The sequence below is a fragment of the Pan paniscus genome, chromosome 14 (genome assembly GCF_029289425.2).
Source record: "Pan paniscus chromosome 14, NHGRI_mPanPan1-v2.0_pri, whole genome shotgun sequence".
Classification (NCBI taxonomy): domain Eukaryota; kingdom Metazoa; phylum Chordata; class Mammalia; order Primates; family Hominidae; genus Pan; species Pan paniscus.
In genome coordinates, this window is record NC_073263.2 from 115,901,781 (window position 1) to 115,923,079 (window position 21,299).

Genomic DNA, 21,299 nt, shown 5'->3' on the forward strand with positions numbered 1-21,299 from the left:
CCCAGAGTGTGATGTTCCCCTTCCTGTGTCCATGTGTTCTCATTGTTCAATTCCCACCTATGAGTGAGAATATGCAGTGTTTGGTTTTTTGTTCTTGCAATAGTTTACTGAGAATGATGATCTCCAATTTCATCCATGTCCCTACAAAGGACATGAACTCATCCTTTTTTATGGCTACATAGTATTCCATGGTGTATATGTGCCACATTTTCTTAATCCAGTCTATCATTGTTGGACATTTGGGTTGGTTCCAAGTCTTTGCTATTGTGAATAATGCCGCAATAAACATACGTGTGCATGTGTCTTTATAGCAGCATGATTTATAGTCCTTTAGGGTATATACCCAGTAATAGGATGGCTGGGTCAAATGGTATTTCTAGTTCTAGATCCCTGAGGAATCGCCACACTGATTTCCACAATGGTTGAACTAGTTTACAGTCCTGCCAACAGTGTAAAAGTGTTCCTATTTCTCCACATCCTCTCCAGCACCTGTTGTTTCCTGACTTTTTAATGATTGCCATTCTAACTGGTGTGAGATAGTATCTCACTGTGGTTTTGATTTGCATTTCTCTGATGGCCAGTGATGGTGAGCATTTTTTCATGTGTTTTTTGGCTGCATAAATGTCTTCTTTTGAGAAGTGTCTGTTCATGTCCTTCGCCCACTTTTTGATGGGGTTGTTTGTTTTTTTCTTGTAAATTTGTTTGAGTTCATTGTAGATTCTGGATATTAGCCCTTTGTCAGATGAGTAGGTTGCGAAAATTGTCTCCCATTTTGTAGGTTGCCTGTTCACTCTGATGGTAGTTTCTTTTGCTGTGCAGAAGCGGTTTAGTTTAATTAGATCCCATCTGTCAATTTTGGCTTTTGTTGCCATTGCTTTTGGTGTTTTAGACATGAAGTCCTTGCCCATGCCTATGTCCTGAATGGTGATGCCTAGGTTTTCTTCTAGGGTTTTTATGGTTTTAGGTCGAACGTTTAAGTCTTTAATCCATCTTGAATTGATTTTTGTATAAGGTGTAAGGAAGGGATCCAGTTTCAGCTTTCTACATATGGCTAGCCAGTTTTCCCAGCACCATTTGTTAAATAGGGAATACTTTCCCCACTGCTTGTTTTTCTCAGGTTTGTCAAAGATCAGATAGTTGTAGATATGTGGCGTTATTTCTGAGGGCTCTGTTCTGTTCCATTGATCTATATCTCTGTTTTGGTACCAGTACCATGCTGTTTTGGTTACTGTAGCCTTGTAGTATAGTTTGAAGTCAGCTAGTGTGATGCCTCCAGCTTTGTTCTTTTGGCTTAGGATTGACTTGGCGATGTGGGCTCTTTTTTGGTTCCATATGAACTTTAAAGTAGTTTTTTCCAATTCTGTGAAGAAAGTCATTGGTAGCTTGATGGGGATGGCATTGAATCTGTAAATTACCTTGGGTAGTATGGCCATTTTCAGGATATTGATTCTTCCTACCTATGAGCATGGAATGTTCTTCCATTTGTTTGTATCCTCTTTTATTTCCTTGAGCAGTGGTTTGTAGTTCTCCTTGAAGAGGTCCTTCACATCCCTTGTAAGTTGGATTCCTAGGTATTTTATTCTCTTTGAAGCAGTTGTGAATGGGAGTTCACTCATGATTTGGCTCTCTGTTTGTCTGTTGTTGGTGTATAAGAATGCTTGTGATTTTTGTACATTGATATTGTATCCTGAGACTTTGCTGAAGTTGCTTATCAGCTTAAGGAGATTTTGGGCTGAGACGATGGGGTTTTCTAGATATACAATCATATTGTCTGCAAACAGGGACAATTTGACTTCTTCTTTTCCTAATTGAATACCCTTTATTTCCTTCTCCTCCCTAATTGCCCTGGCCAGAACTTCCAACACTATGTTGAATAGGAGTGGTGAGAGAGGGCATCCCTGTCTTGTGCCCATTTTCAAAGGGAATGCTTCCAGTTTTTGCCCATTCAGTATGATATTGGCTGTGGGTTTGTCATAGATAGCTCTTATTATTTTGAAATACGTCCCATCAATACCTAATTTATTGAGAGTTTTTAGCATGATGGGTTGTTGAATTTTGTCAAAGGCCTTTTCTGCATCTATTGAGATAATCATGTGGTTTTTGTCTTTGGTTCTGTTTATATGCTGGATTACATGTATTGACTTGCATATATTGAACCAGCCTTGCATCCCAGGGATGAAGCCCACTTGATCATGGTGGATAAGCTTTTTGATGTGCTGCTGGATTCGGTTTGCCAGTATTTTATTGAGGATTTTTGCATCAATGTTCATCAAGGACATTGGTCTAAAATTCTCTTTTTTGGTTGTGTCTCTGCCCGGCTTTGGTATCAGGATGATGCTGGCCTCATCAAATGAGTTAGGGAGGATTCCCTCTTTTTCTATTGATTGGAATAGTTTCAGAAGGAATGGTACCAGTTCCTCCTTGTACCTCTGGTAGAATTCGGCTGTGAATCTATCTGGTCCTGGACTCTTTTTGGTTGGTAAGCTATTGATTATTGCCACAATTTCAGATCTTGTTATTGGTCTATTCAGAGATTCAACTTCTTCCTGGTTTAGTCTTTGGAGGGTGTATGTGTCAAGGAATTTATCCATTTCTTCTAGATTTTCTAGTTTATTTGCGTAGAGGTGTTTTTAGTATTCTCTGATGGTAGTTTGTATTTCTGTGGGATCGGTGGTGATATCCCCTTTATCATTTTTTATTGCGTCTATTTGATTCTTCTCTCTTTTTTTCTTTATTAGTCTTGCTAGCGGTCTATCAATTTTGTTGATCCTTTCAAAAAACCAGCTCCTGGATTCATTAATTTTTTGAAGGGTTTTTTGTGTCTCTATTTCCTTCAGTTCTGCTCTGATTTTAGTTATTTCTTGCCTTCTGCTAGCTTTTGAATGTGTTTGCTCTTGCTTTTCTAGTTCTTTTAATTGTGATGTTAGGGTGTCAATTTTGGACCTTTCCTGCTTTCTCTTGTGGGCATTTAGTGCTATAAATTTCCCTCTACACACTGCTTTGAATGCGTCCCAGAGATTCTGGTATGTTGTGTCTTTGTTCTTGTTGGTTTCAAAGAACATCTTTATTTCTGCCTTCATTTCGTTATGTACCCAGTAGTCATTCAGGAGCAGGTTGTTCAGTTTCCATGTAGTTGAGCGGTTTTGAGTGAGATTCTTAATCCTGAGTTCTAGTTTGATTGTACTGTGGTCTGAGAGATAGTTTGTTATAATTTCTGTTCTTTTACATTTGCTGAGGAGAGCTTTACTTCCAAGTATGTGGTCAATTTTGGAATAGGTGTGGTGTGGTGCTGAAAAGAATGTATATTCTGTTGATTTGGGGTGGAGAGTTCTGTAGATGTCTAATAGGTCTGCTTGGTGCAGAGCTGAGTTGAATTCCTGGGTATCCTTGTTGACTTTCTGTCTCATTGATCTGTCTAATGTTGACAGTGGGGTGTTAAAGTCTCCCATTATTATTGTGTGGGAGTCTAAGTCTCTTTGTAGGTCACTAAGGACTTGCTTTATGAATCTGGGTGCTCCTGTATTGGGTGCATATATATTTAGGATAGTTAGCTCTTCTTGTTGAATTGATCCCTTTACCATTATGTAATGGCCTTCTTTGTCTCCTTTGATCTTTGTTGGTTGAAAGTCTGTTTTATCAGAGACTAGGATTGCAACCCCTGCCTTTTTTTTGTTTTCCATTTGCCTGGTAGATTTTCCTCCATCCCTTTATTTTGAGCCTATGTGTGTCTCTGCACGTGAGATGGGTTTCCTGAATACAGCACACTGATGGGTCTTGAGTCTTTATCCAATTTGCCAGTCTGTGTCTTTTAATTGGAGCATTTAGTCCATTTATATTTAAAGTTAATATCGTTATGTGTGAATTTGATCCTGTCATTATGATGTTAGCTGGTTATTTTGCTCGTTAGTTGAGGCAGTTTCTTCCTAGTCTCAATGGTCTTTACATTTTGGCATGATTTTGCAGCGGCTGGTACCGGTTGTTCCTTTCCATGTTTAGCACTTCCTTCAGGAGCTCTTTTAGGGCAGGCCTGGTGGTGACAAAATCTCTCAGCATTTGCTTGTCTGTAAAGTATTTTATTTCTCCTTCACTTATGAAGCTTAGTTTGGCTGGATATGAAATTCTGGGTTGAAAATTCTTCTCTTTAAGAATGTTGAATATTGGCCCCCACTCTCTTCTGGCTTGTAGAGTTTCTGCCGAGAGATCCACTGTTAGTCTGATGGGCTTCCCTTTGAGGGTAACCCGACCTTTCTCTCTGGCTGCCCTTAACATTTTTTCCTTCATTTCAACTTTGGTGAATCTGACAATTATGTGTCTTGGAGTTGCTCTTCTCGAGGAGTATCTTTGTGGCATTCTCTGTATTTCCTGAATCTGAATGTTGGCCTACCTTTCTAGATTGGGGAAGTTCTCCTGGATAATATCCTGCAGAGTGTTTTCCAACTTGGTTCCATTCTCCCCGTCACTTTCAGGTACACCAATCAGACGTAGATTTGGTCTTTTCACATAGTCCCATATTTCTTGGAGGCTTTGTTTGTTTCTTTTTATTCTTTTTTTCTCTAAACTTCCCTTCTTGCTTCATTTCATTCATTTCATCTTCCATCGCTGATACCCTTTCTTCCAGTTGATCGCATCGGCTCCTGAGGCTTCTGCATTCTTCACGTAGTTCTCGAGCCTTTGTTTTCAGCTCCATCAGCTCTTTTAAGCACTTCTCTGTATTGGTTATTCTAGTTATACATTCTTCTAAATTTTTTTCGAAGTTTTCAACTTCTTTGCCTTTGGTTTGAATGTCCTCCCGTAGCTCGGAGTAATTTGATCGTCTGAAGCCTTCTTCTCTCAGCTCATCAAAGTCATTCTCCATCCAGCTTTGTTCCGTTGCTGGTGAGGAGCTGCGTTCCTTTGGAGGAGGAGAGGCGCTCTGCTTTTTAGTTTCCAGTTTTTCTGCTCTGTTTTTTCCCCATCTTTGTGGTTTTTATCTACTTTTGGTCTTTGATGATGGTGATGTACAGATGGGTTTTTGGTGTGGATGTCCTTTCTGTTTGTTAGTTTTCCTTCTAACAGGACCTTCAGCTGCAGGTCTGTTTGAGTACCCGGCCGTGTGAGGTGTCAGCCTGCCTCTGCTAGGGGGTGCCTCCCAGTTAGGCTGCTCGGGGGTCAGGGGTCAGGGACCCACTTGAGGAGGCAGTCTGCCCGTTCTCAGATCTCCAGCTGCGTGCTGGGAGAACCACTGCTCTCTTCAAAGCTGTCAGACACGGACACTTAAGTCTGCAGAGGTTACTACTGTCTTTTTGTGTGTCTGTGCCCTGCCCCCAGAGGTGGAGCCTATAAAGGCAGGCACGCTTCCTTGAGCTGTGGTGGGCTCCACCCAGTTGGAGCTTCCTGGCTGCTTTGTTTACCTAAGCAAGCCTGGGCAATGGCGGACGCCCGTCCCCCAGCCTCGCTGCCGCCTTGCAGTTTGATCTCAGACTGCTGTGCTAGCAATCAGCGAGACTCCGTGGGCGTGGGACCCTCCGAGCCAGGTGTGGGACACAATCTCCTGGTGCGCCATTTTTTAAGCCCGTCGGAAAAGCACAGTATTCGGGTGGGAGTGACCCGATCTTCCAGGTGCCCTCTGTCACCCCTTTCTTTGACTAGGAAAGGGAACTTCCTGACCCCCTGCGCTTCCCATGGGAGGCAATGCCTCGCCCTGCTTCAGCTCGTGGATGGTGCACGCACCCACTGACCTGCGCCCACTGTCTGGCACTCCCTAGTGAGATGAACCCGGTACCTCAGATGGAAATGGAGAAATCGCCTGTCTTCTGTGTCTCGCACGCTGGGAGCTGTAGACTGGAGCTGTTCCTATTTAGCCATCTTGGCTCCTCTCTCCTCTCTTCACTTTAATAATGGATTAGTTTTCTGCCTTCTCCTGTGGGGAATCTTTTTGGTAAGGGAGGGAAGAAAATTTAGTTATTCTTGTGCATCAGTATCTTTTTCTTTTTTTATTGTAGTAAGAACATCTAACATGAGATCTACCCTCTTAACAATTTTTTAAGTGTACAATACGGTATTGCTAACTATAGGCATGAGGATGTGCAGCAGATCTCTGGAACGTTTCACTCTTTATAACTGAAGCTTTATACCCCTTGAATAGCAGCTTCCCATTTCCCTGTCTTCATAGCCCCTGGCATCCACCATTCTACACTCTTTCTGTGGGGTTGACTATTTTAATTACCTGACACAAGTGGAATCATGCATTATTTGTCTTTCTGTGACTAGTTTATTTCACGTAGCATAAAGTCATCAAGGTTCATCCATGTTTTTGCATATGGCAAGGTTTCCTTTTTAAGTCTGAATAATATTCCATTTTCTACATATACCACATTTGCTTTATCCCTTTTTCTGTTAGTGGACATTTAACTTGTTCTCACAGCTTGGCTATTGCAAATAATGCTGCAATGAATATTTCATAAGTCTCGTATATGTCCATAGAAGATCATGAAAATGGACATGTCTCTGGGTATTTTGAATTGGTGGGGCAGTTTTGCTTAAGGGTAGGCATAGTGGGTGGCTCTATACTTGAGAGTTCTAATTCCCATTCCTATATATATTTCTTTTCTTTTTATTTATTTATTTTGTTGAGATGGGGTTCTCTGTCACTCAGGCTGGAGTGCAGTGGCACAAACATGGCTTACTGCAGCCTCAACCTCCTGGGCTCAAGTGATCCTCCCATCTCAGCCTCCCAAGAAGCCGGGACCACAGGCATGTGTCACCATGCCTGACTAATTTTTTTTTAAATTTTCTGTAAGCGTGGGGTCTTGCTATGTTGCCTAGGCTGGTCTCAAACTCCTCGGCTCAAGTGATCCTCATGCCTCAGCCTCCCAAAGTGCTGGGATTACATGTGTAGGCCACCACACCCAGCCTGATATATATATATTTCTAATTTTGCCTTAGCCATGCCCTTAAAAACTAATTCTATTTCAACTAGGGTGCCGCTCCCCCTGCGAGGGGGGGCCCAAGAGCCAGGGGGGGAAGAGCAGCTGGTTCTAAGTCCACGTCTCACGAGGGGTGCATCCCCCACTGCGATGGGGTTCCTAAGAGCCAGGGGGGGAAAAAGGGCTGACTCTCAGTCCCTGCCCCGCGGGGGGTGCTTCACCCCCTGCGATGGGGATCCTAAGAGCCAGCTGGGGAAGAGGGGCTGGCTCTCAGTCCCCACCTCGCTGGGCGTGCCTCTCCTTCCTGTGATGAGTGTCCTAAGAGCCAGGAGGGGAAGAGGAGCAGGCTCTCAGTCAACACCTCGCGGGGGGTGCCTCCCCCACTTGCGATGGGGGTCCTAAGAGCCAGTGGGGGAAGAGGGGCTGGCTCTCAGTCCCCGCCTCGCGGGGAGTGCCTCCCCACCTCGCGATACGGATCCTAAGAGCCAGGGGGGGAACAGGGGCTGGCTCAGTCCCCGCCTCGCGGGGGGTGGCTCGCTCCGCTGACATGGGCATCCTAAGAGACAGGGGAGGAAGAGGGGGAGAGGATGATAATAATTTCAGCATCGCAGGCTGTGTTCACCCAGCCTGTTAAACTGTTATTAGTATCCTGAAAGGGAGAGGATGATATTACTCCCCATAACAGACAGATATGACTCCCCATCGTAGAGCACGAGGTGTACACCCGCCCTGTGATTTTCTTCCTCATATTCAGAGACCGAGAGGTTGATGTCACTCCCAATATCGGAGGAAGTATACAGCCCCGTGTGAGATGTTCCTTAATGATATTCCACGGCGGAGGGGGTGATATGACTACATACATGGCAGAAAGTGGAAACCCCCCAGGGATATTATTCCCACGATCCTGGAGGGAAGAAGATGATGTTACTTTCAATATGACAGAAGGTGGATGAAGTGGTGGACTGCCCCTCCACACCTGTGAGTATTTCTAGTTGGGTGGGACGAGAGACTGAGAAAAGAAATAAGACACAGAGAGAAAGTGTAAAGATACAACAGTGGGTCCAGGGGACCGGCGCTCAGCACACCAAGGACCTGCACCGGCACCAGCCTCTGAGTTCCCTCAGTTGTTATTGATTATGATTCTCATTATTTTAGCAGAAAGGAATGTAGTAGGAGAGCAGGGTGATGATAAGGAGAGAGTCAGCAGAAGACATGTGAGCAAAAGAATCTATGTCATAATTAGGTTCAAGGGAAGGTACTATGACTGGACGTGCACGTAAGCCAGATTTGTTTCTCTCCACCCAAACATCTCAGTGGAGTAAAGAAGAACAAGGCAGTGTTACTGCAAACATGTCTCGCCTCCCGCCACAGGGCAGCTTTTCTCGTATCTCAGAGTTGAACGAATGTACAATCGGGTTTTACACCGAGACATTCAGTTCCCAGGGGCAAGCAGGAGATAGTGGCCTTCCTCCATCTCAGCTGCAAGAGGCTTTCCTCTTTTACTAATCCACCTCAGCACAGACCCATTACGGGTGTCGGGCTGGGGGACAGTCAGGTCTTTCTCATCCCATGAGGCTATATTTCAGACTATCAGATGGGGAGAGAGCTTGGACAATACCCTGCTTTCAAGGGCAGAGGTCCCTGCGGCTTTCCACAGTGCATTGTGTCCCCGGTTTATTGAGACTAGAGAATGGCGATGACTTTTACCAAGTATACTGCTGGTAAACATTTCGTTAACAAGGCACGTCCTGCACAGCCCTGCATCCCTTGAACTTTGATTTTATACAACACATGTTTTTGTGAGCTCCAGGTTGGGTCAAAGTGGCTGGGGCCAAGCGGCTAGGGCAAAGCTACAAATTAACAACATCTCAGCAAAGCAATTGTTTAAAGGACAGGTCTTTTTCAAAATGGAGTCTCTTAGGTCTTTCCTTTCTACATGGACACAGTGACAGTCTGATCTCTCTTTCTTTTCCCTACAGGTGGACATGCCCCCACTGATATTCCTTCTAATTGCAACGTGGGAGAGGAGGATATGACACGCGATATCGCAGGGAGTAGAAACACCCCTGTGATACTGTTCTTCATATTCAGGGAGGAAGAGGATGATATTACTCCCAATACAGACGGGTGTACACCCTCTATACACCGAGGGTGTACACCCGTCTGTGAAAGAGTTCGTAATCTCCAGAGGGGGAGATGATATTAGTCACAATATGGTAAAGAGGCTGTGAGTCCACGGAGGATCCTCAGAGCCAGCGGGGGAAGAGGGGCTGGCTCTGAGACCCCGCCTCGCGGGGGGTGCCTCCCCCCCCTGCGATGGGGTTCCTAAGAGCCAGTGGGGGAAGAGGGGCTGGCTCTGAGACCCCGCCTCGCGGGGGGTGCCTCCCCCCCCTGCGAAGGGGTTCCTAAGAGCCAGTGGGGGAAGAGGGGCTGGCTCTGAGACCCCGCCTCGCTGGGGGTGCCTGCCCCCCCTTCGATGGGGGTCCTAAGAGCCAGTGGGGGAAGAGGGGCTGGCTCTGAGACCCCGCCTCGCGGGGGGTGCCTCCCCCCCTGCGATGGGGGTCCTAAGGGCCAGTGGGGGAAGAGGGGCTGGCTCTGAGACCCCGCCTCGCGGGGGGTGCCTCCCCCCCCTGCGATGGGGTTCCTAAGGGCCAGTGGGGGAAGAGGGGCTGGCTCTCTGTACCCGCCTCGCGGGGGGTGCCTCCCCCCCCTGTGATGGGGGTCCTTAGAGCCAGGAGCAGAAGAGGGGCTGGCTCTCTGTACCCGCCTCGTGGGGGGTGCCTCCCCCCCCGCGATGGGGGTCCTAAGAGCCAGAAGGCTTAGAGGGGCTGGCTCTCAGTCCCCGCCTCGTGGGGGGTGCCTCCTCTCCCTGCGACGGGGGTCCTAAAGGCCAGTGGGGAAAGAGGGGCTGGCTCTGAGACCACGCCTCGCTGGGGTGCCTACCCCCACTGCGATGGGGGTCCTAAGGGCCAGTGGGGGAAGAGGGGCTGGCTCTGAGACCCCGCCTCGCTGGGGGTGCCTCCTCCCCCTGCGACGGGGGTCCTAAGAGCCAGTGGGGGAAGAGGGGCTGGCTCTCAGTCCCCGCCTCGCGGGGAGTGCCTCCCCTTCCTGCGATGGGGGTCCTAAGAGCCAGGAGGGGAAGAGGGGCTGGCTTTCAGTCACCACAGCTTGGGGGGCCTTTATGTTCTGGTTTTACCCAAGAGTCAGCTGATTTGCTTCTTGTACTAGCAGGGCAGTTGCTGCCAAGGCCCTCAAACAGGGGGGCCATCCTTTAGAAACCCTGTCTAGCTGTTTAGAGAGGTAGGCCACCGGCCTCAGCCAGGGCCCCACAGTTTGGGTTTAAAGTCCAGCTGCCATCTTTTCTCTGACGCATACAGTGGAAAAGGCTTTGTGAGATCCGCTAGCCCCTGGGCTGGGGCTTTCAGAAGTTTTTCCTTTAAGTCATGAAAGACTTGCTGTTGTTGGAATCCCCATTCCAAATGTTGCCGGTCCCCGCCCCCTTTGTGACGTCATACAAAGGCGTGGCTAATACCGCAAAGTTGGGCTCCGCAGTCTACAAAACCCCACAGCTCCTAGGAATTCTCTCACCAGCCTTCTGCCCTTAGGCTCCGGAAGATTGCAAATGACCTGCTTTCTTTCGGATCCCGGGCTGCTTTCGGACACCTGTCGAATAGTAAATCCCAAGTAAGCTACCTGCGGTCGTCGGCAGATCTGAGTTTTCTTCTTGGACACCTAATACCCACAGCCCTCCAGGTCAGTCCTAAGGATCTTAGAATCCTCGATGGGGGTCATAAGCCAGTGGGGGAAGAGGGACTGGCTCTCAGTCCCCGCCTCACGGGGTGTGCCTCCCCCGTGTGATGGGGATCCTCAGAGTTGGGCGAGGAAGAAGGGCTGGCTCTCAGTCACCGCCTCGCGGGGGGTGCCTCCCCTCCCTGCGATGGGGGTCCTAAGAGCCAGGGGGGAAAGAGCGGCTGGCTCTCAGTCCCCGCCTCGCGGGGGTTGCCTCCCCCACTCGCGATACGGATCCTAAGAGCCAGGGGGGGAACAGGGGCTGGCTCAGTCCCCGCCTCGCGGGGGGTGGCTCGCTCCGCTGAGATGGGCATCCTAAGAGCCAGGGGAGGAAGAGGGGGAGAGGATGATGATAATTTCAGCATCGCAGGCTGTGTTCACCCAGCCTGTTAAACTGTTATTAGTATCCTGAAAGGGAGAGGATGATATTACTCCCCATAACAGACAGATATGACTCCCCATCGTAGAGCACGAGGTGTACACCCGCCCTGTGATTTTCTTCCTCATATTCAGAGACCGAGAGGTTGATGTCACTCCCAATATCGGAGGAAGTATACAGCCCCGTGTGAGATGTTCCTTAATGATATTCCACGGCGGAGGGGGTGATATGACTACATACATGGCAGAAAGTGGAAACCCCCCAGGGATATTATTCCCACGATCCTGGAGGGAAGAAGATGATGTTACTTTCAATATGACAGAAGGTGGATGAAGTGGTGGACTGCCCCTCCACACCTGTGAGTATTTCTAGTTGGGTGGGACGAGAGACTGAGAAAAGAAATAAGACACAGAGAGAAAGTGTAAAGATACAACAGTGGGTCCAGGGGACCGGCGCTCAGCACACCAAGGACCTGCACCGGCACCAGCCTCTGAGTTCCCTCAGTTGTTATTGATTATGATTCTCATTATTTTAGCAGAAAGGAATGTAGTAGGAGAGCAGGGTGATGATAAGGAGAGAGTCAGCAGAAGACATGTGAGCAAAAGAATCTATGTCATAATTAGGTTCAAGGGAAGGTACTATGACTGGACGTGCACGTAAGCCAGATTTGTTTCTCTGCACCCAAACATCTCAGTGGAGTAAAGAAGAACAAGGCAGTGTTACTGCAAACATGTCTCACCTCCCGCCACAGGGCAGCTTTTCTCGTATCTCAGAGTTGAACGAATGTACAATCGGGTTTTACACCGAGACATTCAGTTCCCAGGGGCAAGCAGGAGATAGTGGCCTTCCTCCATCTCAGCTGCAAGAGGCTTTCCTCTTTTACTAATCCACCTCAGCACAGACCCATTACGGGTGTCGGGCTGGGGGACAGTCAGGTCTTTCTCATCCCATGAGGCTATATTTCAGACTATCAGATGGGGAGAGAGCTTGGACAATACCCTGCTTTCAAGGGCAGAGGTCCCTGCGGCTTTCCACAGTGCATTGTGTCCCCGGTTTATTGAGACTAGAGAATGGCGATGACTTTTACCAAGTATACTGCTGGTAAACATTTCGTTAACAAGGCACGTCCTGCACAGCCCTGCATCCCTTGAACTTTGATTTTATACAACACATGTTTTTGTGAGCTCCAGGTTGGGTCAAAGTGGCTGGGGCCAAGCGGCTAGGGCAAAGCTACAAATTAACAACATCTCAGCAAAGCAATTGTTTAAAGGACAGGTCTTTTTCAAAATGGAGTCTCTTAGGTCTTTCCTTTCTACATGGACACAGTGACAGTCTGATCTCTCTTTCTTTTCCCTACAGGTGGACACGCCCCCACTGATATTCCTTCTAATTGCAACGTGGGAGAGGAGGATATGACGCGATATCGCAGGGAGTAGAAACACCCCTGTGATACTGTTCTTCATATTCAGGGAGGAAGAGGATGATATTACTCCCAATACAGACGGGTGTACACCCTCTGTACACCGAGGGTGTACACCCGTCTGTGAAAGAGTTCGTAATCTCCAGAGGGGGAGATGATATTAGTCACAATATGGTAAAGAGGCTGTGAGTCCACGGAGGATCCTCAGAGCCAGCGGGGGAAGAGGGGCTGGCTCTCAGTCCCCGCCTCGCGGGGGTGCCTCCCCCCACTGCGATGGGGGTCCTAAGAGCCAGTGGGGGAAGAGGGGCTGGCTCTGAGACCCCGCCTCGCGGGGGGTGCCTCCCCCCCCTGCGATGGGGTTCCTAAGAGCCAGTGGGGGAAGAGGGGCTGGCTCTGAGACCCCGCCTCGCGGGGGGTGCCTCCCCCCCCGCGATGGGGTTCCTAAGAGCCAGTGGGGGAAGAGGGGCTGGCTCTGAGACCCCGCCTCGCGGGGGGTGCCTCCCCCCCCTGCGAAGGGGTTCCTAAGAGCCAGTGGGGGAAGAGGGGCTGGCTCTGAGACCCCGCCTCGCTGGGGGTGCCTGCCCCCCCTTCGATGGGGATCCTAAGAGCCAGTGGGGGAAGAGGGGCTGGCTCTGAGACCCCGCCTCGCTGGGGGTGCCTCCCCCCCTGCGATGGGGGTCCTAAGGGCCAGTGGGGGAAGAGGGGCTGGCTCTGAGACCCCGCCTCGCGGGGGGTGCCTCCCCCCCCTGCGATGGGGTTCCTAAGGGCCAGTGGGGGAAGAGGGGCTGGCTCTCTGTACCCGCCTCGGGGGGGTGCCTCCCCCCCCTGTGATGGGGGTCCTTAGAGCCAGGAGCAGAAGAGGGGCTGGCTCTCTGTACCCGCCTCGCGGGGGGTGCCTCCCCCCCCTGTGTTGGGGGTCCTTAGAGCCAGGAGCAGAAGAGGGGCTGGCTCTCTGTACCCGCCTCGCGGGGGGTGCCTCCCCCCCCGCGATGGGGGTCCTAAGAGCCAGAAGGCTTAGAGGGGCTGGCTCTCAGTCCCCGCCTCGTGGGGGGTGCCTCCTCTCCCAGCGACGGGGGTCCTAAAGGCCAGTGGGGGAAGAGGGGCTGGCTCTGAGACCACGCCTCGCTGGGGTGCCTCCCCCCACTGCGATGGGGGTCCTAAGGGCCAGTGGGGGAAGAGGGGCTGGCTCTGAGACCCCGCCTCGCTGGGGGTGCCTCCTCCCCCTGCGACGGGGGTCCTAAGAGCCAGTGGGGGAAGAGGGGCTGGCTCTCAGTCCCCGCCTCGCGGGGAGTGCCTCCCCTTCCTGCGATGGGGGTCCTAAGAGCCAGGAGGGGAAGAGGGGCTGGCTTTCAGTCACCACAGCTTGGGGGGCCTTTATGTTCTGGTTTTACCCAAGAGTCAGCTGATTTGCTTCTTGTACTAGCAGGGCAGTTGCTGCCAAGGCCCTCAAACAGGGGGGCCATCCTTTAGAAACCCTGTCTAGCTGTTTAGAGAGGTAGGCCACCGGCCTCAGCCAGGGCCCCACAGTTTGGGTTTAAAGTCCAGCTGCCATCTTTTCTCTGACGCATACAGTGGAAAAGGCTTTGTGAGATCCGCTAGCCCCTGGGCTGGGGCTTTCAGAAGTTTTTCCTTTAAGTCATGAAAGACTTGCTGTTGTTGGAATCCCCATTCCAAATGTTGCCGGTCCCCGCCCCCTTTGTGACGTCATACAAAGGCGTGGCTAATACTGCAAAGTTGGGCTCCGCAGTCTACAAAACCCCACAGCTCCTAGGAATTCTCTCACCAGCCTTCTGCCCTTAGGCTCCGGAAGATTGCAAATGACCTGCTTTCTTTCGGATCCCGGGCTGCTTTCGGACACCTGTCGAATAGTAAATCCCAAGTAAGCTACCTGCGGTCGTCGGCAGATCTGAGTTTTCTTCTTGGACACCTAATACCCATAGCCCTCCAGGTCAGTCCTAAGGATCTTAGAATCCTCGATGGGGGTCATAAGCCAGTGGGGGAAGAGGGACTGGCTCTCAGTCCCCGCCTCACGGGGTGTGCCTCCCCCGTGTGATGGGGATCCTCAGAGTTGGGCGAGGAAGAAGGGCTGGCTCTCAGTCACCGCCTCGCGGGGGGTGCCTCCCCTCCCTGCGATGGGGGTCCTAAGAGCCAGGGGGGAAAGAGCGGCTGGCTCTCAGTCCCCGCCTCGCGGGGGTTGCCTCCCCCCCTGCGATGGGGGTCCTAAGAGAAATGGAGGGAAGAGGGGCTGGCTCTCAGTCCCCGCCACGAGGGGGTGCCTCCCCCCCTGCGATGGGGGTCCCAAGAGCCAGGGGGGGAAGAGCGGCTGGCTCTAAGTCCGCGCCTCGCCAGGGGTGCATCCCCCCACTGCGATGGGGTTCCTAAGAGCCAGGGGGGGGAAGAAGGGCTGACTCTCAGTCCCCGCCTCGCGGGGCGTGCCTTGCTACCCTGCGATGGGGGTCCTAAGAGCCAGGCAGGGAAGAGGGGTTGTCTCCCAGTCCCCGCCGCGCGGGGGGTGCCTCCCCCCCACAGCGATGGGGGTCCTAAGAGCCATGGGGGGAAGAGGGGCTGGCTCTCAGTCCCCGCCGCGCGGGGGGTGCCTCCCCCACTCGCGATACGGATCCTAAGAGCCGGGGGGGAACAGGGGCTGGCTCAGTCCCCGCCTCGCGGGGGGTGGCTCGCTCCGCTGACATGGGCATCCTAAGAGCCAGGGGAGGAAGAGGGGGAGAGGATGATGATAATTTCAGCATCGCAGGCTGTGTTCACCCAGCCTGTTAAACTGTTATTAGTATCCTGAAAGGGAGAGGATGATATTACTCCCCATAACAGACAGATATGACTCCCCATCGTAGAGCACGAGGTGTACACCCGCCCTGTGATTTTCTTCCTCATATTCAGAGACCGAGAGGTTGATGTCACTCCCAATATCGGAGGAAGTATACAGCCCCGTGTGAGATGTTCCTTAATGATATTCCACGGCGGAGGGGGTGATATGACTACATACATGGCAGAAAGTGGAAACCCCCCAGGGATATTATTCCCACGATCCTGGAGGGAAGAAGATGATGTTACTTTCAATATGACAGAAGGTGGATGAAGTGGTGGACTGCCCCTCCACACCTGTGAGTATTTCTAGTTGGGTGGGACGAGAGACTGAGAAAAGAAATAAGACACAGAGAGAAAGTGTAAAGATACAACAGTGGGTCCAGGGGACCGGCGCTCAGCACACCAAGGACCTGCACCGGCACCAGCCTCTGAGTTCCCTCAGTTGTTATTGATTATGATTTTCATGATTTTAGCAGAAAGGAATGTAGTAGGAGAGCAGGGTGATGATAAGGAGAGAGTCAGCAGAAGGCATGTGAGCAAAAGAATCTATGTCATAATTAGGTTCAAGGGAAGGTACTATGACTGGACGTGCACGTAAGCCAGATTTGTTTCTCTGCACCCAAACATCTCAGTGGAGTAAAGAAGAACAAGGCAGTGTTACTGCAAACATGTCTCGCCTCCCGCCACAGGGCAGCTTTTCTCCTATCTCAGAGTTGAACGAATGTACAATCGGGTTTTACACCGAGACATTCAGTTCCCAGGGGCAAGCAGGAGACAGTGGCCTTCCTCCATCTCAGCTGCAAGAGGCTTTCCTCTTTTACTAATCCACCTCAGCACAGACCCATTACGGGTGTCGGGCTGGGGGACAGTCAGGTCTTTCTCATCCCATGAGGCTATATTTCAGACTATCAGATGGGGAGAGAGCTTGGACCATACCCTGCTTTCAAGGGCAGAGGTCCCTGCGGCTTTCCACAGTGCATTGTGTCCCCGGTTTATTGAGACTAGAGAATGGCGATGACTTTTACCAAGTATACTGCTGGTAAACATTTCGTTAACAAGGCACGTCCTGCACAGCCCTACATCCCTTGAACTTTGATTTTATACAACACATGTTTTTGTGAGCTCCAGGTTGGGTCAAAGTGGCTGGGGCCAAGCGGCTAGGGCAAAGCTACAAATTAACAACATCTCAGCAAAGCAATTGTTTAAAGGACAGGTCTTTTTCAAAATGGAGTCTCTTATGTCTTTCCTTTCTACATGGACACAGTGACAGTCTGATCTCTCTTTCTTTTCCCTACAGGTGGACACGCCCCCACTGATATTCCTTCTAATTGCAACGTGGGAGAGGAGGATATGACACGCGATATCGCAGGGAGTAGAAACACCCCTGTGATACTGTTCTTCATATTCAGGGAGGAAGAGGATGATATTACTCCCAATACAGACGGGTGTACACCCTCTGTACACCGAGGGTGTACACCCGTCTGTGAAAGAGTTCTTAATCTCCAGAGGGGGAGATGATATTACTCACAATATGGTAAAGAGGCTGTGAGTCCACGGAGGATCCTCAGAGCCAGCGGGGGAAGAGGGGCTGGCTCTCAGTCCCCGCCTCGCGGGGGTGCCTCCCCCCACTGCGATGGGGGTCCTAAGAGCCAGTGGGGGAAGAGGGGCTGGCTCTGAGACCCCGCCTCGCGGGGGGTGCCTCCCCCCCCTGCGATGGGGGTCCTAAGGGCCAGTGGGGGAAGAGGGGCTGGCTCTGAGACCCCGCCTCGCGGGGGGTGCCTCCCCCCCCTGCGACGGGGGTCCTAAGAGCCAGCGGGGGAAGAGGGGCTGGCTCTGAGACCCCGCCTCGCGGGGGGTGCCTCCCCCCCCTGCGACGGGGGTCCTAAGGGCCAGCGGGGGAAGAGGGGCTGGCTCTGAGACCCCGCCTCACGGGGGGTGCCTCCCCCACCTGCGACGGGGGTCCTAAGGGCCAGTGGGGGAAGAGGGGCTGGCTCTGAGACCCCGCCTCACGGGGGGTGCCTCCCCCCCTGCGATGGGGGTCCTAAGGGCCAGTGGGGGAAGAGGGGCTGGCTCTGAGACCCCGCCTCGTGGGGGTTGCCTCCCCCCCCTGCGATGGGGGTCCTAAGGGCCAGTGGGGAAGAGGGGCTGGCTCTCTGTACCCGCCTCGCGGGGGGTGCCTCCCCCCCCTGTGATGGGGGTCCTTAGAGCCAGGAGCAGAAGAGGGCCTGGCTCTCTGTACCCGCCTCGCGGGGGGTGCCTCCCCCCCCGCGATGGGGGTCCGAAGAGCCAGAAGGCTTAGAGGGGCTGGCTCTGAGTCCCCGCCTCGTGGGGGGTGCCTCCTCTCCCTGCGACGGGGTTCCTAAAGGCCAGTGGGGGAAGAGGGTCTGGCTCTGAGACCACGCCTCGCTGGGGTGCCTCCCCCCACTGCGATGGGGGTCCTAAGGGCCAGTGGTTGAAGAGGGGCTGGCTCTGAGACCCCGCCTCGCTGGGGGTGCCTCCTCCCCCTGCGACGGGGGTCCTAAGAGCCAGGGGGGGAAGAGGGGCTGGCTCTCAGTCCCCGCCTCGCGGGGAGTGCCTCCCCTTCCTGCGATGGGGGTCCTAAGAGCCAGGTGGGGAAGAGGGGCTGGCTTTCAGTCACCACAGCTTGGGGGGCCTTTATGTTCTGGTTTTACCCAAGAGTCAGCTGATTTGCTTCTTGTACTAGCAGGGCAGTTGCTGCCAAGGCCCTCAAACAGGGGGGCCATCCTTTAGAAACCCTGTCTAGCTGTTTAGAGAGGTAGGCCACCGGCCTCAGCCAGGGCCCCACAGTTTGGGTTTAAAGTCCAGCTGCCATCTTTTCTCTGACGCATACAGTGGAAAAGGCTTTGTGAGATCCGCTAGCCCCTGGGCTGGGGCTTTCAGAAGTTTTTCCTTTAAGTCATGAAAGACTTGCTGTTGTTGGAATCCCCATTCCAAAAGTTGCCGGTCCCCGCCCCCCTTTGTGACGTCCTACAAAGGCGTGGCTAAGACTGCAAAGTTGGGCTCCGCAGTCTACAAAACCCCACAGCTCCTAGGAATTCTCTCACCAGCCTTCTGCCCTTAGGCTCCGGAAGATTGCAAATGACCTGCTTTCTTTCGGATCCCGGGCTGCTTTCGGACACCTGTCGAATAGTAAATCCCAAGTAAGCTACCTGCGGTCGTCGGCAGATCTGAGTTTTCTTCTTGGACACCTAATACCCACAGCCCTCCAGGTCAGTCCTAAGGATCTTAGAATCCTCGATGGGGGTCATAAGCCGGGGGGGAAGAGGGACTGGCTCTCAGTCCCCGCCTCACGGGGTGTGCCTCCCCCGTGTGATGGGGATCCTGAGAGTTGGGCGAGGAAGAAGGGCTGGCTGTCAGTCACCGCCTCGCGGGGGGTGCCTCCCCTCCCTGCGATGGGGGTCCTAAGAGCCAGGGGGGAAAGAGCGGCTGGCTCTCAGTCCCCGCTTCGCGGGGCCTGCCTTGCTACCCTGCGATGGGTGTCCTAAGAGCCAGGCAGGGAAGAGGGGTTGGCTCCCAGTCCCCGCCGCGCGGGGGGTGCCTCCCCCCCACAGCGATGGGGGTCCTAAGAGCCGTGGGGGGAAGAGGGGCTGGCTCTCAGTCCCCGCCGCGCGGGGGGTGCCTCCCCCCCTCGCGATACGGATCCTAAGGGCCAGGGGGGGAACAGGGGCTGGCTCAGTCCCCGCCTCGCGGGGGGTGGCTCGCTCCGCTGAGATGGGCATCCTAAGAGCCAGGGGAGGAAGAGGGGGAGAGGATGATAATAATTTCAGCATCGCAGGCTGTGTTCACCCAGCCTGTTAAACTGTTATTAGTATCCTGAAAGGGAGAGGATGATATTACTCCCCATAACAGACAGATATGACTCCCCATCGTAGAGCACGAGGTGTACACCCGCCCTGTGATTTTCTTCCTCATATTCAGAGACCGAGAGGTTGATGTCACTCCCAATATCGGAGGAAGTATACAGCCCCGTGTGAGATGTTCCTTAATGATATTCCACGGCGGAGGGGGTGATATGACTACATACATGGCAGAAAGTGGAAACCCCCCAGGGATATTATTCCCACGATCCTGGAGGGAAGAAGATGATGTTACTTTCAATATGACAGAAGGTGGATGAAGTGGTGGACTGCCCCTCCACACCTGTGAGTATTTCTAGTTGGGTGGGACGAGAGACTGAGAAAAGAAATAAGACACAGAGACAAAGTGTAAAGATACAACAGTGGGTCCAGGGGACCGGCGCTCAGCACACCAAGGACCTGCACCGGCACCAGCCTCTGAGTTCCCTCAGTTGTTATTGATTATGATTTTCATGATTTTAGCAGAAAGGAATGTAGTAGGAGAGCAGGGTGATGATAAGGAGAGAGTCAGCAGAAGACACGTGAGCAAAAGAATCCATGTCATAATTAGGTTCAAGGGAAGGTACTATGACTGGACGTGCACGTAAGCCAGATTTGTTTCTCTCCACCCAAACATCTCAGTGGAGTAAAGAAGAACAAGGCAGTGTTACTGCAAACATGTCTCGCCTCCCGCCACAGGGCAGCTTTTCTCCTATCTCAGAGTTGAACGAATGTACAATCGGGTTTTACACCGAGACATTCAGTTCCCAGGGGCAAGCAGGAGACAGTGGCCTTCCTCCATCTCAGCTGCAAGAGGCTTTCCTCTTTTACTAATCCACCTCAGCACAGACCCATTACGGGTGTCGGGCTGGGGGACAGTCAGGTCTTTCTCATCCCATGAGGCTATATTTCAGACTATCAGATGGGGAGAGAGCTTGGACAATACCCTGCTTTCAAGGGCAGAGGTCCCTGCGGCTTTCCACAGTGCATTGTGTCCCCGGTTTATTGAGACTAGAGAATGGCGATGACTTTTACCAAGTATACTGCTGGTAAACATTTCGTTAACAAGGCACGTCCTGCACAGCCCTACATCCCTTGAACTTTGATTTTATACAACACATGTTTTTGTGAGCTCCAGGTTGGGTCAAAGTGGCTGGGGCCAAGCGGCTAGGGCAAAGCTACAAATTAACAACATCTCAGCAAAGCAATTGTTTAAAGGACAGGTCTTTTTCAAAATGGAGTCTCTTATGTCTTTCCTTTCTACATGGACACAGTGACAGTCTGATCTCTCTTTCTTTTCCCTACAGGTGGACACGCCCCCACTGATATTCCTTCTAATTGCAACGTGGGAGAGGAGGATATGACACGCGATATCGCAGGGAGTAGAAACACCCCTGTGATACTGTTCTTCATATTCAGGGAGGAAGAGGATGATATTACTCCCAATACAGACGGGTGTACACCCTCTGTACACCGAGGGTGTACACCCGTCTGTGAAAGAGTTCTTAATCTCCAGAGGGGGAGATGATATTACTCACAATATGGTAAAGAGGCTGTGAGTCCACGGAGGATCCTCAGAGCCAGCGGGGGAAGAGGGGCTGGCTCTCAGTCCCCGCCTCGCGGGGGTGCCTCCCCCCACTGCGATGGGGGTCCTAAGAGCCAGTGGGGGAAGAGGGGCTGGCTCTGAGACCCCGCCTCGCGGGGGGTGCCTCCCCCCCCTGCGACGGGGGTCCTAAGGGCCAGTGGGGGAAGAGGGGCTGGCTCTGAGACCCCGCCTCGCGGGGGGTGCCTCCCCCCCCTGCGACGGGGGTCCTAAGAGCCAGCGGGGGAAGAGGGGCTGGCTCTGAGACCCCGCCTCGCGGGGGGTGCCTCCCCCCCCTGCGACGGGGGTCCTAAGGGCCAGCGGGGGAAGAGGGGCTGGCTCTGAGACCCCGCCTCGCGGGGGGTGCCTCCCCCCCCTGCGACGGGGGTCCTAAGGGCCAGCGGGGGAAGAGGGGCTGGCTCTGAGACCCCGCCTCACGGGGGGTGCCTCCCCCCCCTGCGACGGGGGTCCTAAGGGCCAGTGGGGGAAGAGGGGCTGGCTCTGAGACCCCGCCTCACGGGGGGTGCCTCCCCCCCTGCGATGG

The 21,299-nt window shown here is 52.5% G+C and overlaps 1 protein-coding gene and 3 long non-coding RNA genes across 5 annotated transcripts in view; all 4 read left to right on the forward strand.

The window, feature by feature from the left end:
* Positions 1-9,012, forward strand: part of LOC129393681 (zinc-regulated GTPase metalloprotein activator 1A-like) — a 42,949-nt gene extending 33,937 nt beyond the window's left edge. The window contains exons 10-11 of one of the 2 annotated variants that reach the window (XM_063596005.1): positions 7,660-7,883; positions 8,885-9,012. In XM_063596005.1, the coding sequence (XP_063452075.1) occupies positions 7,660-7,858 (199 nt within the window). In that variant the 3' untranslated portion in view covers positions 7,859-7,883; positions 8,885-9,012. The remainder of the gene's footprint in view (positions 1-7,659; positions 7,884-8,884) is intronic. The other variant, XM_063596007.1, reaches the window with a different exon arrangement.
* A 918-nt stretch (positions 9,013-9,930) lies between these two features.
* Positions 9,931-13,128, forward strand: LOC134728852 (uncharacterized). The gene is made up of 3 exons (XR_010109728.1): positions 9,931-10,658; positions 11,208-11,431; positions 12,433-13,128. It is a non-coding gene; the product is annotated as an uncharacterized LOC134728852 (long non-coding RNA).
* Positions 13,129-13,798: 670 nt separating this feature from the next.
* LOC134728850 (uncharacterized) lies at positions 13,799-16,995 on the forward strand. The gene is made up of 3 exons (XR_010109726.1): positions 13,799-14,441; positions 15,389-15,612; positions 16,614-16,995. It is a non-coding gene; the product is annotated as an uncharacterized LOC134728850 (long non-coding RNA).
* A 416-nt stretch (positions 16,996-17,411) lies between these two features.
* On the forward strand, positions 17,412-20,862 carry LOC134728849 (uncharacterized). The gene is made up of 3 exons (XR_010109725.1): positions 17,412-18,546; positions 19,256-19,479; positions 20,481-20,862. It is a non-coding gene; the product is annotated as an uncharacterized LOC134728849 (long non-coding RNA).
* The last annotated feature ends 437 nt before the right edge of the window (positions 20,863-21,299 follow it).